The sequence below is a fragment of the Mus musculus genome, chromosome 5 (genome assembly GCF_000001635.26).
Source record: "Mus musculus strain C57BL/6J chromosome 5, GRCm38.p6 C57BL/6J".
Lineage (NCBI taxonomy): Eukaryota > Metazoa > Chordata > Mammalia > Rodentia > Muridae > Mus > Mus musculus.
The window spans coordinates 49,995,996-50,019,620 of NC_000071.6; the positions used below are offsets into that span (position 1 = coordinate 49,995,996).

General features: G+C 41.0%; 1 protein-coding gene across 1 annotated transcript in view; it reads right to left on the reverse strand.

Annotated features, from left to right (window-relative positions):
• The window catches only part of Adgra3 (adhesion G protein-coupled receptor A3), a 99,046-nt gene that overhangs the window by 36,045 nt on the left and 39,376 nt on the right, over window positions 1-23,625 (reverse strand). Inside the window, exons 3-10 of the mRNA NM_133911.1 lie at window positions 20,832-20,903; window positions 17,398-17,469; window positions 15,496-15,567; window positions 13,341-13,501; window positions 10,754-10,967; window positions 5,860-6,024; window positions 3,138-3,339; window positions 2,220-2,375 (exon numbers count right to left, since the gene is read on the reverse strand). Of these exons, the coding sequence (NP_598672.1) occupies window positions 2,220-2,375; window positions 3,138-3,339; window positions 5,860-6,024; window positions 10,754-10,967; window positions 13,341-13,501; window positions 15,496-15,567; window positions 17,398-17,469; window positions 20,832-20,903 (1,114 nt within the window). The remainder of the gene's footprint in view (window positions 1-2,219; window positions 2,376-3,137; window positions 3,340-5,859; window positions 6,025-10,753; window positions 10,968-13,340; window positions 13,502-15,495; window positions 15,568-17,397; window positions 17,470-20,831; window positions 20,904-23,625) is intronic.

Consider the following 23,625-nt stretch of genomic DNA (forward strand, 5'->3'; position numbering starts at 1 on the left):
GGTCAGACCCACAATGCTGTACAACAAATAAATACCTTCTGAGATGAGAAAAGTTTCACAATCCCATAAAACCAGACCCAGGTTTGGAAACCACTGTGCAACGTTGTTTCCCCTCAATTCTTTTCCTTGTGTACAGAGACTCTGTAAGCTAAACAGAGCCAATACAATCCTAATTTTCGAGATGAAAAAAGCCCATGGTAACCATTAAGTCCTAACCCAACAGGAGACATGGAAGCAAGGCATCACAAGCACCAGGCACCAGTTACTCAACCCATAGTGCCACACTGCTCGTCCCCCTTTGTTTTAATTTTAAACAAAAAGCTGTATTTACTACTATTGCCGTTTGTGTGCACTGTCCATGTGTAAGTAGGGGTCAATGTGTGTGTGTGTGTGTGTGTGTGTGTGTGTGTGTGTGTGTGTGTGTGTGTGCAGGCACAGGAGAGTTTCCAGGAGTTGTTTCTCTCTCCTCTCCCTTTATGGAGGCCGAGTGATCAACTGGGCTCGCACTGCCAGCACTTGTACCGGCTGAGCATCTCATCAGCCTCCGCATTGCTCTTTCTAAGTGGAGAACGGAAAAACAGTTCTTCCCAGCCACTGCAGCACAGGAGGGATAGACATCATAATGTTTCAGAGCTCACATTCCAAATGTCACTGTAATTATCCCGCTAACTCGAAGCACTCCACTTTCAGAAAGCAACAGCAATCATGTGGGCAGCTACCCCGTGATTATCAGCAACAACGGAGGGTAACAGCACCAGCCGAATCTAAACAGTTTCTCCCAGGGCTAACAAAGCTTCCCCAGGGAAGTGGCTGCTGCCCAGAGCATAGGATGGTTTATGTGAAAACCAGGGTCCGTGAGTTCAGACCACAGCACTGAAACAGTCACGATGTCCAGCAACGTTGCCGATTACCCAAGTTCCATTTCTATACACATAAAATTTTCCCTCCTCCATTAACTACACCCGATCAAGCACACAGCAACTGCAGTGGGGCTGCAGTCACCAAGTCACTAGCAACATGCAAGATAAGAATATTGTAAAGATGGAAAGCAAATCCTTGGTTAAATGAGGTAGAGAAAGGGTATATTATTTACCTAAAACACTACTGGCAATGAATCTGTGAGGTTTATCGAGTAAGTTCGCTGTTGTAAAGATAGGACACAGCTGAAAGCAAATGGCACACTACAGGACACACTTCTGGATCCTTTGTCAGGACTCCCTGCTCTGTATTCAGCTCAGACCTAGCCTAACTGGGTACGTTGATATGCCACTTCATTGTTAACAGGCTCAGCTCATGCGTTTCTTTTAATTAGGTATTTTCTTCATTTACATTTCCAATGCTATCCCAAAAGTCCCCCATACCCTCCCCGCCCCACTCCTCTACCCACCCACTCCCACTTCTTGGCCCTGGCGTTCCCCTGTACTGAGGCAGATAAAGTTTGCAGGACCAATGGGCCTCTCTCGCCACTGACGGCCTAAGTTCTTTCTACCTGCCTTTAAACCCGTCTCAGCGAACTGGTTATATCACAGGAGAAACAATATACAACATTCCTAAAGAGCTCAAAAACAACAGCTGAAGTAAACATATCCTTTGCCTCAAAACTTAAATATTTTTTCTTTTATTTGCTGCTCTGAAATCTGGGAGTTTGACTGCCCCCTAAAAAACTCCATGTTGACAAACATCATAGTTTTAACACCCCTATTTAAGGACATACCTTCTCAAAACTCAAGACTTCCTTTATCAGACACATATAAATTGTACATCTATAGGTACAATGCCGTCTCCTATATGTATACAGAAGTTCCTCAGGAGACGCTCACTTCTGTTTATAATGAAAGTGACAGGGTGGTTTAAAACACAGTCCAGGTGATCAAAACAATGAGAGGGACACGAGGCTGTGTAGACAGTGAGACTCCCAGAGATGACAAGAAGCAGCTGGCTAACACACAAGATGGCAGAGACTGCTTTCTCCGTCTATCTCCCTTTGCTATACCGGGCTCCTCGGTTTTCAGGAACTAACAGCTCACTACCATCTCCCAGATACACAGGGCCCCATCACTATGGGTGCATAAGCTTCTCAAAGGTAAGTGTGGAAATCAAAACAGTGTATGAAGTTCAAATACAGAAAACATAAACCAGCTTTAAAAATAAGCACTCTACCCCATTAGAGGTCACCATTGGCTGACATTTACACTGCAAGTCTGAATTTAGGAACTTACCTCTTTTGATTTTTCCTCTCTGGTAAATCTTCCAAACTTTTCTATCATTTCAGCCACAAATATAACGTCCATTTTGTCAGAGAAGTTGGCGGCCTCCACTGTGTAAGCCAGCAGCTGCCGAGCTGTAGCGACCGCATTTGTAAGGTTGAGGGGCATCTGTAGAAAAAGGCAAACAAGCGCTTCACAAAAGGACTACTGAGGCTGACATTGACTTACAAAATCTACCGAGGCGTTAAAAGCCAATGTATTCATCAAATCGGTTTTCAAATTCAAGAAAGTTAGACTTTGACAAAATATATATATATACTAGAGGAAGGGAGGATAAATTAAACTGAGAAAGAAATAAAGGAATGATTGGAGACACATGGGAAAACACACAGCTCTATCTACTCTTTGCTTAACCAAATTCTATACAAACTTCTCTCCCAGTTGCTGCGGAAAAGCAGTTCCCAGTTCCCTGGCAGGGATCGGTGGAGACATCCCTGCCTGCCCAAAGGCAGGACGCACACACTTACTAAGTACTCATCTCTATGGCCACATTTGTTAATTTACTGACTGACACTGTGACAGCAACAACTGCTGTGTACAAGCTAAGCTGGTACCAAGGGACAGAGAAAACACCTAAGACAGACCCCACATCGAGTGAGGAAAGGTTAATAATGGTTCACGGAGGCAGCAACAATGAGAGTCAGCCGAGAATTCGCAGGGATCGCTTCTGATAAAGGGGTTATGGAGATACACAGTCGGAATCCCTGATAAGTCTGGGACTCTGGCTGGTCAGGCAGTAACAGAAAAAGATAGGGCCTCCCAGAGCACAAAGATATAAAGGAATTTTCATCCAACACTTACCCTTATCTGGCATTTAAAAATACTACATTTCGTGCATAACTCAAGTGAATCAGAATGTCCTATAGTTACCTGATTAAACATATACAGGACTCTAGTGACGTCATTTGCATACTGGCACCTAGAATAATCATCATCTGCCCAAAAGCCACCTCTGTCGCATCGGCGCCACGCCTTCCTTTCATCCTGTGCGCTTCCAGGGTAGATCCCACTGCTGTGGGTGTTCCGGGTACACTGGAGATATGCTGTGATGCCCGCCAGTGTCCTGGGCCATCTAAACAGGGAGAAGCAAAACAGTCAGGAAACCTAGAATGTCAGATGCTAGCAAGGTCGGGGATGGCACAGAAAAAAGCAAGGATTGAGACATGACTGTGATCACAGAGAAAAACCACACACACACACACACACACACATACACAACCTGAGGGAAAAAAAAAGTTCCCATGGATATATGGATGCATTTATCCAGTCTATTACTTGAAAATATGTTGATAGCATAATGCAATAATATTTCAAAAATAAGAGTCTAAAATCTAAATGCAGCTATGAATGTTCAAGAAAATTATATCAGACCAAAGAAAAATGAAAATTGGTGTTATGAATCAGCTTTTGTTTCAGTTTAATAAGTGTTATTGTATCTTTGGCATTATATAACAAGTACAACATGAGTGAAGATTCTTGCTCAGTAAAGACAGACTTTGCTCTTTTGTACAAGTATGGCTAGGAAATTTGACAAGTAAAAATGCCACAGCAGGTCCTTCAGTGCCATCCTGAAAAAACCCTGTCTGCACAACTAGCCCTTCTCAGTGGCTCCGTGGGAACCATGGTGCAGGCAGGGGGTGGAAGGGGGCGGTTCACTGCCTGTGACAGGAACCGGCTGTGCCTATGCTGCAGGATTAGCTGAAGACCTACAGTCTGGGAGGTTTGAGTTGTGCTAAACAGAAGACCGAAAAGTCCAGCGCTCATCAGCAGCCGTGGGTCCTTCGTCTCCTTGGCAGAACCTGCATGAGGGCTGCTCTCTACCTGATTTATTCTACTGGAGGAGGCACTATGTGTGACGCTTACTCATGGATTCTCCCAGAACCTGCCTATGCCGTTTACCTTTAAGCTCCAACTATGTCTACTCAGAGATCCCACACTAAGTTTCCCACATGAGACCCTGCAGTGAATTTCTGAACAGCACCCTCGGTGTTCACCGTAATTTATCAGTGAGGAGTTACTGGACCAGGAGTCACTCAACCCTGCTGATGCAGCATGTCACCCCTCAGAGCTGGGAGAAACCTTTGGTATTTGAACTCTATTTCTTGAAAACAGAAAATGAAGTTGTGCATACTTAATACAAATTATAACTGATGCATCGCAGTGGAACTGCTGAGACAGACCAGTCAAACCCAAACAGAATCCATAATCAAAAACTACATAAGCAAATCAAACAACACTAGACCAAACGCCATTAATGCAGCAGTGCTTTAATACTGTAAAACCTTGAGGAGTGTCAGAGATCAATAAGTCATTGCAATCTATTAAACACATAAAACACTCTGAAACTGAAAAAAAGACAAAAATCCAGCATAAATGGAAAACGTCATGATTACCTCATAAAAGATGATGAATGTCACAAAATTCACAAATGCTGTACATTACGCTTTGAAGTACTTAGTAAAAGCATAGTGTTCAACGTACATGAAGGTTGCAGTGGCGATGATGGATCTCTCTCTCTCACACACACAAACACAAACACACACCATTGTTTTAAGAAGGCAGTGAAAACAGAAATGCAGAATACTGTGATGGAAAGACATACCGCTGCAGTGTCCCACAGATTGGAAAGACAAACACTAAAAGTCTTGCTTACTCTGAAACTGTTGGTCTACAGTCAAGAGGTAACAATAGCCCCCCACTAGAAACAATGCAAACTTAGTATTAAATAATCTTATACTAGATTTAACAAGCACTGTATTTCTTTTGTTTACACTAACAACGCATCATTAAAAACCTCTAAATACACAGGATAATATATCTGGGAGATGCGTAACATCTTTCAAAGTAAGAAAGCCGAAGGGAAAGCAGTCATCGCTGCAGGCCCTAATCCTTCCAACCGGATCTCAACTGCCTCAGCAGCTTGTACAAGAGCCCTGGAACTCACCAGATCCCAACAGCTGCTTCAGGCTATGAATCCACTTGCAATAATTATTAAATGGGGGAAGAAAAGTAGGTCTGTGTCTCCCCTGATGATGAGATATATGACTTAAGACCGAAACCCTAGCCAGGTGGGTGGTGCACACCTTTAATCCCAGCACTCAGAAGGCAGAGGCAGGTGGATCCCTGTGAGTTCGAAGCCAGCCAGGTGTACATAGTGAGTTCCAGGGCCATCTCATCAACCTGTCAGTAACTATCTCCCAAAAGCAGGGGTTTGAAACACCTGTAGCAAACCATCTGATAAAGTAACGAGGGAGAGCAAGAGTGGATATGATCAAGATACACTGCATGCATGTGTGAGAATTTTTAAAAGGACACATTGTTCTAAAATGACTATCCTTCAAGAGGCTCCTGAATCAATAGGTAGCGGAAAAGTTCAAGCATCTTTGGTTTTTTCCATAAATGATTCTAAAATTATCATTACAAAGGATAGTTCTTAGACATATATTTATATGTGAATATCCATATATCTTTGTATGTATGTGTATGTTTGTAATCTATATGGGGACACACACAAACACACACACACTCAGAGTTTTTGGAAATACAAAGCTTTAAGAAAAATAGCCTTTCTAGTATTTTTCACGTCACCGACCTGAAATCACCTTTGTTGTTCACAACCCTCTCTGGTGGACAGTATTGGGCGGAGCTTTCTAATACCACAATGTCAACAGTTCTTGTGTTATTCCCACGTTTCGTCTGAACATGACAGCCCCAATTTCCAGTAGATCCAGCTTGAATATTAGAAATGGTTAGGGCACTGCACAAAATAAATAAATACATAAATAAATAAATAAATAAATAAATAAATAAATTTATCTTTTTTAAGAAAGGAAAAAAAAAAGATTTTAGAGAATGAGAAACACGACTGGGACCCTGAAGATAGAGAGTTGTGAGAGGGGCAGGAATAGGGCTCCCTCAATGCTTTGTAACACACAGGAATTCCTGAAGTATGGTGAGGCACAGAACCTCCAGTGTGGAAGTGGAAATATTTCTCTAAGTCACACCATTTCAAAGACTCTGAACAAAGTATTCATGAAGAAAGGTCAATTATGAAGTGATTTAAAAAATACTTAAGAAGACAAGGCTGGAGAAATGGCTCAGGGGTTAACGGCAGTTGCTTCTCTTAGAACAGAACAAGGTTCGATTCTCAGCAGCACATATAGAAGGTCACCAAGGCTCTGTAACTCCCAGTTTCAGGGGATCTAATGACCTCTTCTGGCCTCCACAGGTACTGCATGCACACGATGATCATGCATACATTCATATATGTAGGTAGAGCTCTCACACATATAAAAACAAAGAACGTATTTAATGGGAAATACTTTGTGAAGAAAGATTAGAATAACAATATGGGTGGGGAGGTCAGTGGGCAAAGGTGATTGGATTCGTGATGACTTCGACTTGACTCCTAGAACCCACATGTGTCAAGAGAGAATCAACTCCTGCCTTAAAGTCCTCCAAACCCCACATGGACAGTGTAGTATTCATGAGGAATACATGCATACACACCGAATAAACATAAATCCCGAGAATGATTAGCAAATGACCAATTAATGATTCCTAAAGAAGTTTCTATGTGAAACTATGTTTCCCCTAAGACCTGCATCTCTATGTAATGGTCAATAAATCTCATTCTCAAAATGAAATTATAATTCCCTAGTATAAAACCTATTAATTAAAGAGCAAGTGTCAAAACCTTCAATTAACCTCTATTCCTCTATATGATTCACTGTGCTTTGTTGTTATGTAGACACAAATGATAAGAAATAATTAGACATAAAGCATGTATCATCTTAATTAACTTATCAAGTTATGTCTGGAAGTGAACACACATTTGTCTACTCTCCTAAATCACCAAGGGCTCTGAGGCACTGTCACATTCTGAACCATCAAAGAAAACGAACGTTAGCTTGCCTAAGAAATAAGTCAACAACTGTAATAAATACTTTAATGATAAGGTACATAAAAACTGAAATTCATTATTAAATAACCATGAAGTCTACAGATTTCTATGCTGTGTTGCTATACTGAGCTAGGATGAAGTGCACAGAAATTACAGTGAAGAAAACCATACATAACCCTGGTTGCAACCACAGCTCAAAAGCCTTTGCTATGTAACTCTATCACAATGGCCCTTAAAAATATGTATGGTAGTTCCAACCAGTAAGATATGTGTCAAATCCAAGGCAGTCATTGTGGTGCACACCTGAAATTCCAGCATGGAGCAGGCTGAGGCTAAAAGACCACAAGGTCAGCCTAGGCTCAAGAACAAGAACATAATACCCTGTGTGTCTCTAGTCTAGTAAATTACTAGCCTAGCCATTTCAAAGATACAGCTAAAGCAAAAAAATTACGAAACAATAACAATTTAACCCTATTTTTAAATATACACAATGATTTCACATGGGAAGCAACTGCTTGCTGTCTAATTAATATATTAATATATAATTATATTATATATATTATATATATATATATATTTATTTATATATAAAATAGCTCAGAATCTAATCAGGCAAGTGACACTTTCTTCTTCCATAATACTGTGAAACCACAATAAATTAATTAAATACTAGACCACCACAAACTGCCTAAAGTCCCACATTTCAAAGCATGGTGCCATCAAGAGATGTGACATGTTTTAATGGGGACACTGTACTAGTAGCTACCAGTTACATGGTGTCTAACCAATGTCAGTGCTTCTGAGCATTATTCTATGTGAGCCCCAGTATATATAGGTAGCACCCTTCTGTAAACCATGGCTCTTTCACAAGGACCCTAATGGAGAAGTTAGGGCAAGAACTAAAGGAGCTGAAGGGGTTTGCAACCCATAGGAAGAACAACAATATCAACCAACCAGACCCCCCAAAGTTCCCAGGGACTAAACCACCAACCAAAGAGTACACATGGAGGGATCCATGTCTCTAGCTGGATATGTAGCAGAGGATGGCCTTGTCAGACATCAATGAGAGGGGAGCTCCTTGAGCCTGTGGAGGCTCGATGACCCAGGGTAGGGGGAATACTAGGGCACTGAGGCAGGAGTGAGTAGGTGGGTGGGGGAACACCCTCATAGAGGCAAGGGGGAGGAGGGAATGGGATGGGATGTTTGTGGAGGGGAAATTGGGAAGGGGAATAACATTTGAAATGCCAATAAGTAAAATAACCAATAAAAATCCCTACCATGGCTCTTCATACCCTAGGCCAACTATTTTGTGGATAACTTTTAATAATGTTTTCAATGTCTAAAAGCATCCACTAGAATAAAAGTCCCAGGAATCGTCCAGATAGCAGGTCTCGGAGACTTAAGGAGATTCAAGAAGAAAGAAACAGCCTGAATTTCATCGTCTAAGAAAACACTTCTATGAAGTGTTAGAGATGAAGGATGACTGACATCAGGAGACCTATCGGGAATCAATAAGCTTCAACCTTACCCACATCAAGAGCCATGTGCTTCCTCTCTCTACAGATTCTGGGGTGACCCCTGGGGACTAGACCCTCTGTCTTCATATGAAAGACTGTCATGTCAGTCAAGTGTTTCTAACAAGAAAAACGTTAGGTCAAGTTGTTTTTCTTAGAATTATTTTTTTGTGTTGCTGTAAAAAATTGAATATACTTTTTGAAACAAATTTACAAAGTAATTTCACTTTAGTCATAAAACTTTAGAGTTGTAAATAGACCAAAGCTCTTTGTATATAGAAGAGTCTACTATTTGTAAATTTGTGTTATTGTATTGGGTCAACTATTGCCTATTTATACAATAAACTCCTTAAGAGTGTATAATTTGATGCATTTTGACATATGTATATGTCTGTGTAATTATCACCACAGTAAAGATGGTGTAACAATGAATATATCATTCCTTACAATTAACATCAACCCTAATAAGGAGTTCAGCTGCTGAGGCCAAGCCCACATTAAACCATCCTTTCTGCAGTGAGCAGTCAGCGGCTCAGAGCACATTAATAAAGTGTAAGTATGTGGAGACTGGGATACAGAAAAAGTGATCAAAAGCAGACAGAAACTACAGAGGACTTGATATAGGAAGAAGAGATTGGCACTGGGAAATAAATCGGACATTGTAAAATGGCTGTGGCCCAAGGCTCCTCTAACACCAGAAATATACAATCTTTGTAGCCTAAAAAGTCAGACCAGAGGGAGCAAAGGAAAAGCCCTGACATCTTACACAGGGAATCCTTTCAAGAGCTACGGCTGTAGCTCAGTGCAGAGCATATCCCTAGCATGTGAAAAGTCGCGTGTTTAAACCCCAATAAAGCTCTCACTAAACACAGACATATTTCAGTTGCTACCTACCAGAGACACAGAGCTACAAGTAGAAGGTTAGCCAAGCTAACTGCCCAGTCAAATAAAACTTACTTCTCCTAAGAGGAATACAACAGAACCCAGAAGAATCCAGTCATAAACTATTTTCCATGGTGAGACTGTAAATATTTTAGATTCTGAAGCTAAAAAAGCAACATGGAAGATATTATATAAATGCATATATAACCATTTGTAATGCGACTGCTTAGAAATGTTAGCTCTCTGTGGGTCAGAGTTGGCCCCCAATGCTTCATCAGTATTTCCTTCCTTGTACATTTATAATAAAGTATGTGATTTAACTCAACATTAGTACTGTGGAAATATGTTTTTTAAAACCATATTCAAAATAAAAGTAGTCAGGCGTCATGACTCCCCTAAGATGACTCAGAGTCTGGAGTAAGAGCAAGGGTTAAAATTTTAGAATCTACTCTAACACTGGAAGACACTAAGTGGAAATATGCTTCCAGAAAACAAAAAACAAACAAACAAACAAACAAAAAACCCTTGTAAACTAGAGAATTCAACCCTAACATTTCAGAGATGACTTATGATTTAAAGAATCCTTACTTTCTCAACAAATTTCTCACAGCACCCCTGCCTGGGCAATGTGGAAGCGGCTGTTTTACTTTAGGAAGATCCCAGCCACACTCTAGGCAGGCAGTAGGCAAGACAGAGGAAACGAGGACACTCAGTACCACATCCCGGAAGGGGAGCACACATATTATAGAGTTCACTCTGACCAACCAGCCATGGGGTTGACAGCTCAGAGGTATCCTTTTACACTAGCAGTGAGTGGGTAGGGATACAAAGGGGAGACATTGCATTATTCAGAACAGGAAATGGTGAAAGGGCGGTGATTCCTAAAAGAGAAATAAAAGTTTAGTAGCAGAAATGGCTAGCAATTAGGTTTAGCACTAAAAGTTTACATTTTCCTCTTAAAACTTTAAAGAAAAAGATTTCAACTTTTAGTGTTTCCCTTTTATATTCAGCTTTTTCTTCCAAAACTAGATGAGGAGATAGTTAACTAGTTTAAAAGGGTGACAATAATAATCAGGCGAAAGGAATGTCCTATTTAGGGCATTTTTAAATGGGGAAAGAGAAGCAATCCACAGATTCTGGCTAGGCACCGCAAGCCCCAAAGGGCAGCGAACCCAGGAGCACTGTACCTGGCGATCAAGGAGCAATTGTGAATCATGCTTTTCTCCACAAAGATCCCTTGGGACTCATCGGTCTCAACAATGCGCCCATCCTGATACCACAGCACTTGCATGTCCTGATCTATATAGGAAGCCATGCACTGGAAGGGAAGGCTGTCTCCTTCAAACACAACCTGGCGGTGCGACGGAGTCATGTAGAAGGACGGCAGTTCAAGGGGAGGATCTAGGCAGAAAACAAAGGACCGAGTGAACAGAAGCCCAGGCTGTTCATGCACCACACAGAGAAGCCACAGATAGCCTTGATGCTAGCAGAAGCACACTCACGCCTCAGGTCCCTGCCTTCCACTGCTAGTCCCAGTGTGCTGGTCCAGTCCAGTCGGAGCTATGGCCCCCAACCTCCCAGGGTCATGTCCTGGAAGCTTGGTGCCCAGTGTGGCAATGTACAAGGCCATGAAACTTTTAAGAGGATGTGTCTCCTGGGAGATTCTTAGGTTATGGGAGGTGTTGCCCTCAGAAACTGATCTCCTGGAATGAGTCTATGAGGGTAAGCTGGTATAGCAGCCAGAAGCTGATATCTGGCTTCCGGTCCTGAGATGTCATCTCCTCCTTCCACACATACTCCTACCATGATGCTATTACCAGGAGGCCTTGATCAGAGGCCAAAACAATGCAGAAGCATGATCCTGGGCCACAATCCAAAACTGTGAACCAGTAAATAAATCTCTCTTATGGCTAATGTTTCTAGCCTTTGTATAGTTTGTTATAACAGAAACAGAGTAAAGCAAATAGGTCACAGTTTATAACAACATTGAAAATGAAAGCATCTGACATTCATTCCTGGTATGCAGAGCTCTTCCTTTCCAGCAATGCCCTAACCGGTTACACAGCAATACAAACAAAAGCAAAGAACAGCAACACAAACGAAAGCAAAGAAAGAGGCCAAATACAAAGTACTGAGATCTAGAGACTGGAGCTACTGAATAAATACATTTTGATGACCATATTTCCTTGGGTTAAAATGCTTTCTTCTGGTTACAAAATTTTATATATATACATATATATGCATATAATTATATATTTTTATTATAAAAATGTTATATATACACACACATACATATATATCGAAAAATTTAAAACATTTAAAGAAAAAAATTTTTCTTTTCTTTTAAAAAAAATCCTTTCTTTCAATCATTGTTTACAACATAATTCCTTCCTGTGTCAGAAAGGGAAAGATTTTACATATACATAAAAACAAATGTATACAAATACCACTGGTTCATTATAAAGATGTTAAAATCTTTAGCTCATTTATCTAACACAACAATTCTGTTGACAGCAATTGTATATAAAAATCAAAATGAAAAAATATGCAAAAATATATACAAGGAAATTAATCACTGTGTTATTTATGGAGTGAGAAATTATTAACAAGCTGAAAATGCAGGAAGAAAGCTGTTATATTACAGCTACACAATGGACTATTTTATACAAGAAAGCAAGCTTACATTATTTCAACTTCAGAAAGTTATCTTTAAGAGTAAGATGGCAGTCTTTGTAGTTGTTTTGTTTTGTTTTTGAGAAAATACAGGAAAAGCTGCAGAAATGAAGCATTAAGCTCTCAACACCAGCAATCCCTGAATACCATGAAGTAGCATACAGTTTGCTCTCTTTGAGTTTCTTGTTTCAAATATATATTTATGAAACAAGATAAATATATAGTCATATATATATTCATATATATATATAATTTTCATTAATTTCATTACATTCACAGACCATACCTTGCTTGTAAAATAACAATACTACCAGTAATAGTCAGATGGGGGAGAAAGACAAGATCATTGACCTGTGTCTGCCACATGTTTCTTTTTTTCCTATGGTGCACTTTTATCACTTTACACGGTTACTGTGCTATTTCGCTCATGCTTGCAGAAATTCTCCAAACTCATGATTTTCAATAACTGCATGCTACATTACTGATTGGAAATGTCAAATGTCACTCAACTATTTCTCTGTAATTATGAACTTCAGCATATGTTTATATAAAAGTGATCAATTCCTTTAAATTAACTCTAAGATACAGAATTCTTAGATCTAACTCTATCAATCCTGTATGAACTTTATGAACTGACATATACGGCTGAACCATAGTTCAAAGGTCATATTATGTGGCTAGGGGTATGACTTAGTGGCAGGATACTTGCCTAACTTTGTAAGGCTAGTTTGGTTCCCAACACAGCAAAACACAAATTACAAGCCAAAACCAGAGGTTACTATGGAGACCTAATCCCACCACTAAACAGTGAGGCCATCCTTCAGTAAGTTCCCCATTTGCCGGCTGGAGCATACACGAGCACTCTGTTAGTCACTGAAACTGGTTTTCAACCTGCTGAGAAGCAAGAAGAGCCACCCTAGAGTCCACGGGAAGTCTGTTTTCCAGTCTGGCTACTTTAACCACTGGTTTACATGGCATATGAGTAAACTCTTCCAGATTAACTGTGCCGAGATTCTGTCAAAAGAACTTCAGAGTCTGTCAAGAAAACATGATAGCATATCAAAACAGGATAAACACTTCTCAGTTCGGTTTCTCCCTTACCGCAAGTGAGGAGCTCCTGTTTCACCCCCGTGACAGGCTGGGCCTGCAGTGACTTGGGATAAACACACCTGGTGTCTCGCACAGTGATGTTTCTCTCCTTTACCCAGCGATGCATCCACAGAATGTTACAGTCACACAGAAGGTACTCAGTCTGAAATTCTCTGCAACACACAAATTGGGGACTGTGAAAACATTGTGTAGCTGTGGGCTTGGGCTGGCCTCTTTTTGTTAGAACTGTTGGCCTTTTTGTTGTAAAGCACAAGGTGTGGATCGTAAACTGGTTAGTCCTTTTATGAGTGCCAGATCCCACCAATACCTCCCATGATCCTAGGACTCCTTCTTATCAAAGTTGACATAAATAACAAAACGAAACACTCAGTTTGTCAGACAGCTTTCTTTTTTTTTTTTAAACATTGTCCTTTTTAAAATATTTATGTATTTTTCCTTTTTTATTAGATATTTTCTTTATTTACATTTCAAATGTTATCTCCCTTCCTGGTTTCCCTCCAAAAACTCCCTATTCCCTTCTCCCTGCTCACCAACCCACCCACTTGCACTTCTTATCGCTCTCTTCTATGCAAATCTCCCAAACCTGAGGTTTTGGAAGACCAGGTCCTAACCCACCCTAGCAAGCCTTTACTTTTTTACTGTAAAGCACACAATAATAATATGGGATCTTGAAGCCCTCCCAATTTTTACAGCATCATTCCATGTTCTTGGACCAAATGCTGCCACCTCTATTGTTGATTTTGGCAATGAAATAACAACATAAAGGAGTAAGGGCCTACTCTGTGGTCATATTCTGGACAGCTGGCTGGATTGTAAGCTTTTCAAAGGTGGGGACCATTCTATGATACTCTTCTCCTATACACTGGGTACCTTACAAGTAAGAATACTTTAAAGTCACTATGAACAAAAACAGAGACTATGCATTTAACAGAACAGTTGGCTTTATATTCCTAAAAGATTGGCAAATTAGGTTACCAGCCCATCAATGGGAGCACTCCTTTGGCTAAGCAATGACTATTCCTATGACGCCCAGTGCGGTAGGTCTAGCTAATACAGCTAACTGTGGAGACTGCCCCTGCCAGCACAGCATATCTAAGAGTAGGATCAAAGAATCAGTATGAACTCATCCCTACAGCACGGAGCCTACAGATAGGTCAACCAAGTGCAGAGGGGGCCTGCTTCTAACTCACTGTTGATTAGCACATGGGGTCATCTCAGCATTTAGTCAAAAAAGTGGGTGAGGGGAAGCATACAGGTGAGCAAAGAGATGCTAACGTTTAAAATATTCCTAGGAGAATGTTTGGTGCATCTCTAACTCATGAGGAAAAGCACTGTCAAGGTCTCCCCTTTCTTAGATGAAATTATTTCCCAGATTCCTGCAACTGAGGCTCAAAGATAAGGTAATCCTTTGACATCTTATTTGAAGTCAAGGAAAACCTGGGGTGTAGCTTGCTGGGAGAACACTTACCTGGCATGTGCAATGGCCAGCTTTGAGAGTAAGGGGAGGAGGGCATGGGGAGGGGGGGCGGGGCACAGCATCTACTAAACAAAGACATCTGGCAAAGAAAGAGCTCCATGGAAAATGACTCAATCCAATGGATTATACATCATGAAAATGTGATAGACAATCTGTGATTCTAATAAACAAAACAGTGCAATTTATAGGTTAAAATAGAGGAAGGATTATCTGGAAATATACTGTGAACATGATCGTCCTCTGAGGGACTTCTCAGAACAGCAGAAACAAGCTGGGAAGTTAAAGTGGAGCAGAAACTAGGGACAGAATTAAACCTTAAATTATAAAACAGTCCCAGAAAAGGGTTTTTACAAGGAATAATGGGCTATACCCTGGACATTAATTAGACAACAACAAAAACTTGTGGATCTCAAAATGGAATCATGAGGACCAACTCCACAGGTTTCTTCTTTCTGACCACAGCTGGGAAGGACACATTCAGAAGAGATGGCCATCTCAACTGAAATATCTCCTGAGGTTTCAGGCCAGAAGGTGGCTCCTGAAAAACCCTAACTTTGGCAAATCTGCAAGACATTTTTCATAAGACCTCTTAAGCTACATAGCAACTGTTTGTTTTTTTAATTTTCAAAACTGAATATAAATTAAATACAAAAAAGAATTCTTACTTACAAAGACCGCAACGAGCCAAGATAATCAAAAGTTCCTTGAGACAGTGAAGTAAACAGATTCCCTGAAAGGTTTCTAGGAGGAAGGAGAAATAGGTTCACTTCTTAACATACTCAGCCCCTCATCACTTGTATTTATCTGATATCATCTCAAATGTCTTATGATCAGAGCAAATGTAATCAAAGAATAATTCATGAAAGCTGCTAGAATTCTTAAAAAAGGGGATGTGAAGATGCCTCCATGCGGCTAGACGGTAGCAGTCTCCACCTCACACAGTGCATTAGGCAAAAGCTTAAAGCACCTTAATGCCAGATAAGGTTCTCCTACCCTCATCAGGAAGCCCTGACAGATTCCTTATGGATTTCCCGCTAGAAGGCCTGATCACATGTCCATTCAGGATCACTCAGAAAAGGAACCATAAATAGGTGAAGAAAGAATGGCCTTCATGACTGAGAGAAAATGTAAGCAAAGTAATATGCCCTATGGTGGGGAGGGCTTGGGGTATAAAAGGCAACTCTACAAGCTCTCCTGCCCCTCTCCCATCCAAATGCTTGACTGTGTAAACCTTAAGTGTAGGCTTAAACTCAACAGTGTTAGTACTATGGTGTGAAATGAGAGACTAAAGCGTCTTCCACACCTCATTATGTGCCCAGGAGCTAGAGTGAAAAAGGCACAATGTGACTTTTTTGGGGAAGTGCTTCTCAAAGGTAGGGGAGAGGAAACAGGTATCCCACGTTTCATGGTTCTTTAACCTTTGTTATATATACATATACATATACATGCATACATATAGGAAGAGATTTGTATGTACATATACATATACAGAGAAGAAGAAAGAATTTCCATCCATAGAATATTATCTTACTTAAAATTTTGACAAGTTAAGTATATGGCTCACACATAAAAAGAACAGTATATTTATTAACTTGTAGCACTGAAATCTTCAACACTAAGTATAATTTTATCATTATAAAATATAGAAAATAGGTACTTAATATATTATGCTGGTGAGTGTTCAGGATAGACAGCACACACTCGGGGGTTTCTAACATTAAAGTAGTATGGAAGACTCTGGGAAAAAAAAATGACAGCACCATTCAAACACCACAGGCTCTATTCTGTGCACCAAGGATAGATAAATTTGGAGTTTCAAGAAGGGGAGGTGGGGGCAGAACAGGACACAGGAAGGCACGGGGCAGAGACTTGGGGGTGGTGAATAGGTCAAACTCTCCTCCGAGGTATGGGCTGAATCCTACAATATGACAGTGTCAACTGTGGAGGGAGGAGAGAGACTGATAGGGTGGAGGCAGGGGGTCAGCTCCTGTCACATCTACAACAATGAGTTCTTAGACTGGGATTCGAGCCCTGCTACCACACAAGCACCAACTCTGAAAAATCAGTACACAATGACCTCCAGTGAGATAACAGGACTGATGTGCTGAGATAGTATATTAGAATCCTAAATAAGAAAATCTGAAATCCAAAATGCTCCAAAATATTTGAATTCCATAACAGCAGCATGGAAAATTTTGTACCATGAAACTTGTGTTTCATGCAACAGAGTGTTTGGAATATTATGTGAGACCATCTGCAGGCTCTGACTGAGGGGTGATTATGAATGAGAAATGGACTCCATGTTTACGTTTGGGGCCCATCTGCAGAATATCTCCTTGTGCACACGAGATCACCTCAAGTCTGAAGTACTCCTTTAGTAAGGGATTCTGAACCCATCTTCTGTTCTGAGGACACTGCATCTCCTGACCCAGTTGTAAGCTTCCTGTCCCTGTGGCTTCTGCAAGGCCTACAGTTACTACTTGAATATTAAATACCACTGATGCTCAGAGCCTCGTGAGTACCTAGTGGTTCAAATACCTTACATTTTAATAGGGTAGAAACAGTACTTACAGCCGAACCAGATTGGTGAGTCCTCGAAATACATCTGCATTCAGACAACCTATTCGGTTGTTCGTCAGGTCCCTAAAGGAAGGGGGAAGGGTGCGTCTTTAATTAGTTCTCTTAATTAATACAGGCCTGATAGACTCAATAGTCAAGAACAATAAGACCCTTCTTTTCTTCATCCTTCCTCAAGCGAGATACGAAGGGCACTCCAGAAACTGGATCTTGGTTTATCAACCTTTCCGTACACAGAGACAAGTTGCTATTTAATTATATCCCAACCACTGACTCTACAAAATTATTCAAAATAAAACTAGAGTAGTAAACCGAGACTCACTCTATCTTACTATGTGCCAGAACTCCTGAGATGCCCTGCAAGTCAACCAAGGTGGGAGGCCGGAGAACTTAGCCCAATCATCCAATCGTATTAACAACATGACTTCTGTAACTCCATCCTTTAGCTACTCAGACATTCTGACTATAATGAAGGGGGGCATTAAATTAGCTTTTACCTTACAAATCTGTCATTTACTCTCAAGCCAAATGATCTTCAACATCTAGATAGCAGCCTAATCACCATGCCAGTCAACCCTAAGGTTTAACAATTCCTAGCACACATTACCTTCTAAATATTTTCTCTCATTAATATATAAAGTGCCCTCTTTTCATTTATGCATAATTATTAACTGGTTATTACTATTTAATATTAGAGGGAGCATGCATGCACACGGGGTACACAAGTGCCACAGTATGCACATGGAGGTTGGCAGACAAATTTCTCAGACTTCTCTCCTCCCACTGTCTTCCACAGACTAAACTCAGTAAGGCTCGGGACACAACTGCTTCTGCCTGAGGAGTCCTCCTACCTGCCCTGGGGTGAAATTCTAGCTGACTCATTGTTGCATCTGTCCTCTCATATTTTACTTCACACCCGAAGCAAGGGATGCAGTGAAGTTTCCGGGATTGAGGAAAACTGTGAGTAGGAAGGCTATTTCAAACATCTATCCGGAATGGCACACCTTGCATCTTTGTTAAACAGTGAACTTGACAACTCTGTGTGGAAAAACTCCTATGAATCATTCTTTGTATCAGTTGCTAAGTTTTGAATAATTCAATTTTCACTTGGAATGTTAATAGAGAAATCAGAAATTTATATAAACTAAAGTCTCAAAAATATTTATTCATTTCCTTTAATGTCCACATCATTATCTGTCATGGAGACATACATCCTTTGTTACACTCTAAGCTACACTAGAAAAAGAAAGAGGGTACTTAAAGTGCCTATTTCCAAACAAAAGCCTCTAAATTCCAACTGTGCACTTGGTCACAGCAGAAACCACATGGTTTTGACTCTAAATTCCAAGAACAGAGCATTTGACCTGGGTATCTGCTCAGTGAGTTTTTCCCTTATGTATTTCAAAAGCCCCCTGAAGTTATCTGGGCAGAACAGGATGCTTTGGCTCGGGTTCCGCGGTTATGGCTAAGGTAACCTTAAGCCACACAAAGCTTGCTCTTAGGCTCGTACTGCTCGAGCTCCTTAGGATATTAAAAAAGCCAAGCACTTAATTGTGTCGGATTTTTTAAAGTGGATTTTTCTTTTATTTCTAGGTTTTACTGTTTAACAAAATGAGGTATCATCTTGTGGGCTGTTGCTTGAACAAGAGTGCCTCGGTCCTATTCATTATCCTGGCTCACTTCTGAGCTTTCAGTGGTGTAATTACCAGTGACTCTTTGGGAAACAATTTCATTATAGCTATGCCTACTTAAATGGAACTTAGGTATTGATAGTGAGTTTCATTTGGATTGAGAATCAGCTTAAATTCGTTGATAAAGCAAAGAAGAAAGTGAATGGGTTTGAGTTTCAACTACTCCTGGTAGTTAATCTCTCAAAAGCTACTTAATCTTCCTGACTCTAATTATCTATGCGTACAGACAAAACCACAGACACTGACAAAACACTTTGTGCGGCCACTGAAATGAAGGACTTAAAGCCTTGCAAGAAAGCAAGTCTGGGTCTATAAAAGCTAGCAACCACTGACTAAATGGCTATCTGTACATCCCACTGAGTCTCCACGTAGGACTCCCTCAGCTTGCAAGCTGTACACCATAAGCTCAATTACAAGTCAGCTGTTTGGAATTAAGAATGTATTTTCTGGCAGGAAGAACACTGTAAATGGCAATTACCTTACAAGGCAGGAACACCAGAAGAGCACTTACTGTGCAATGCAATGCAAACAAGCTACGGCAAAGCCTAGCACAATTACCAGTAATTAAGTTAAATGCTACTGAACAGGATTATTAAACTTTTAGACAGAAGTACTTGAGACATTATTTAGGATAAGGAACTAAGCAAGAGCCTAAGGTTTTCTGAGGCACCTTCAAACCACTGTCAGGAAACTGTCTTTAACTGACAGTTAAGCTCCTTTGCCCTGTATCTCGGCATGGAGGTGTTATAAATATTAACCTTTCTGTTACCCAAGTGGCTGTGAAGACAGTGGTGACCCACACAGGGAAGAGATAAAGTGTAATGATAGACGGAAGATGTCGGAAGGGAAAACATCATGGGATGTAGGCATCAGTGACTGGGAGGGATGCTGAGAACGTGGCCCAGCTCTTGAATTTCCGACAGGGTAGCACTTTAGCATTCATTCTTCATTTACCTTACTATGCACAGTCCCAGAGTCCTTCTCCTTTATCCTTTTCCTGCTACTTCTCTCTAAAAGTATTTTTATCCCCTCTTAGAGAGGCTCAGTAACCCAGAGTCCTAAATCCTTGTCTGACATCTGTTCATTATTGACTCCACCCACACTGTACAGCACATGTGTGTTAACAAATCAAATTTTCTCTCTTTAGTCTGTCTGTTTTGTTTTGTTTTTTCATACAAGTTCAGCCAAGAACTTGGGAGGTCAATTCTCCCCATGTACAGCTTTTTGCATGCATCTAGAGCCTGAGTTCTTCCACAGAAGTGGGTGTGCGTAAGCAGTCAGAGCTCAGCAAATGTGTGCACAAAGAACACTGTGTGGCTGTGGCATGGTGGTCTATGCGGCTTTAGTTCCTCAACTTTCCAAACGTGTGAAACTGTGGCAAGAGGTTCGCTTTCAGAGTAATAAAACCAACTCTTTAGGCTTTGAAGTAAAAGTACACAAGGAAATGGCAAGCCATTACATCACTAATAGAGAGCCTGAATTTTTGTAACTCAAAAGAACAAGAGTTTGAGTGGAGTCATAGCTTGAGGATTGTCTCTACAGGAGTTATGGCGACAGAGCTGGCATGGTAATGAGTCTGTTAGGACAAGAGAGACATCCAAAGCACACTGACAGAGCACTTCACTCCTCTCTGCCCTGGCAGAGACCTGCCCAGATGAGCCTCTTTGCCAAGCTGGAGTTCACTGCTAACTGTAGAAGGAAAACTTCAGACTCACAAGCAAGCAATTCAAAACTCACAATCTCTTCAGTGAAGACAGTCCCCAAAAGGCACCTGGGGCTATCCTACTAATAAGGTTGTTCCGGAGGTCCCTGTGAAAAGAAAAGTAAGATTTAGTCAGACAGTCACCACGACATCAAATATTTCAGCATACTACACTTACCTGCTGCAGACAGAACCACCATTATGGGAGAAAAACCAAAGCAAAGGTTACTACAAGATCTCCCCAGCACTGAGTAACAAATTGTAAATTCAAACTTAAGAAATCTGACCTCTTATATTTTTGGTTGTGAGCCTAGCCTTTAACAGCTGAGCCATCTCACTGATAAGGTAATATTAGCCCAGAAGCTCAGAATACCCAAGATATAATTCACAGACCATATGAAGGTCAAGAAGAAGGAAGACCAAAGTGTGGATATTTCGACCCTTCTTAGAAGGGGGAACAAAATACCCATAGAAGGAGTTACAGAGACAAAGTGTAAAGCAGAGACTGAAGAATGACCATCCAGAGACTGCCCCACCTGGGGATTCATCCCATATACAATCACCAAATCCAGACATTATTGTGGATGCCAACAAGTGCTTGCGGACAAGAGCCTGATATCATGGTCTCCTGAGAGGCTCTACTAGTGCCTGACAAACACAGAGGTAGATGCTCTCCAGCCAACCATTGGACTGAGCACAGGGTCCCCAATGGAGGAGCTAGAGAAAGGACCCAAGGAGCTGAAGGGGTTTGCAGTCCCACAGGAAGAACAGAAATATCAACCAACCAGAGCCCCCAGAGCTCCCTGGGACTAAACTACCAACCAAAGAGTACGCATGGTGGGGCTCATGGCTCCAGCTGCATATGTAGCACAGTATGGCCTTGTCGCAGTCAATGGGAGGAGAGGCCCTTGGCCCTGTAAAGGCTCTATGCCCCAGTGTTAAGGGAATGCCAAGGCCAGGAAGTGGGAGTGGGTGGGTTGGTGAGCGGGGGAGGAGGAGGTTTTCCGAGGAGAAATCAGAAAAAAGGGATAAGATTTAAAATGTAAATGAAAACAAAACAAAACAAACAAAAAAAAAAAAAAAACAAAAGAAAACAACAAAAAAAGAAAGAAATCTGACCTCAAAGATTTATTGTTTCAGCAACAAAAGCAGATGTCATAAAAAGTTTCAGTGTCCTAAACATCTTGAATATTCAGCCAGTTTAAAACAAATGTATATTTTTTTTTGTTTTAATTCCTTTTGCCATTTTTATGTATGTGTGGTACATGTGGTATGCATTGTTTGTAAGCATGTATGCATACAGCGAGACTGCATGTGCAAACGTGTATGTGCATGCATGTGTGAACCCCAGGTTGGTGTCAGGAATCATGCTCAAAAACACAGGGCTTGATGATGGTCTTGCAAGTCAAGAGTGCTCTGGAGAGCTCCTGTCTCATCCTCCCTACACTGGAATTACAGACAGGTCACCATGCCTACCAGGCATTTATATAGATTATATTCTAGTAAATACGAACTCTGGTCCTCACTCTGGCAAAGCCAGCACTGTAACCACTAAGGCAGCTTTCCAGGACCACACACCCATTATGCATGCTATACTTTTGTATGTGTGCATATATCTCGCATATATAATATATATCAGTGATTGTGCCTATCACAAACATTATTAAATTGAATTGCTCAAAAAATATCTTTAAAATATGTACTTTAAAAGTCATGTGATTCATGCTCCACTATGTTCATAGCAGCCTTATTTATAATAGCCAGAAGCTGGAAAGAACCCAGATGCCCCTCAACAGAGGAATGGATACAGAAAATGTGGTACATCTACACAATGGAGTACTACTCAGCTATTAAAAAGAATGAATTTATGAAATTCCTAGGCAAATGGATGGACCTGGAGGGCATCATCCTGAGTGAGGTAACACATTCCCAAAGGAACTCACACAATATGTACTCACTGATAAGTGGATATTAGCCCCAAACCTAGGATACCCAAGATATAAGGTACAATTTGCTAAACACATGAAACTCAAGAAGAATGAAGACTGAAGTGTGGACACTATGCCCCTCCTTAGAATTGGGAACAAAACACCCATGGAAGGAGTTACAGAGACAAAGTTTGGAGCTGAGATGAAAGGATGGACCATGTAGAGACTGCCATATCCAGGGATCCACCCCATAATCAGCATCCAAACGCTGACACCATTGCATACCCTAGCAAGATTTTATCGAAAGGACCCAGATGTAGCTATCTCTTGTGAGACTATGCCGGGGCCTAGCAAACACAGAAGTGGATGCTCACAGTCAGCTAATGGATGGATCACAGGGCTCCCAATGGAGGAGCTAGAGAAAGAACCCAAGGAGCTAAAGGGATCTGCAACTCTATAGGTGGAACAACATTATGAACTAACCAGTACCCCAGAGCTCTTGACTCTAGCTGCATATGTATCAAAAGATGGCCTAGTCGGCCATCACTGGAAAGAGAGGCCCATTGGACACGCAAACTTTGTATGCCCCGGTACAGGGGAACGCCAGGGCCAAAAAGGGGGAGTGGGTGGGTAGGGGAGTGGGGGTGGGTGGGTAGGGGAGTGGGGGTGGGTGGGTAGGGGGGACTTTTGGTATAGCATTGGAAATGTAAATGAGCTAAATACCTAATAAAAAATGGAAAAAAAAGAAATTAATAAAAAAAAGATAAAAAAAAAGTCATGTGATTTGTTTTCTATATTTTTTACCTCCCTGGGATTCTATAGTGATGTTCTCCATAAGGTGCGGTTATAAATAAACATGTTATGCATCACAATATATAGCCCAAAAGCAGAAAAAAACAGG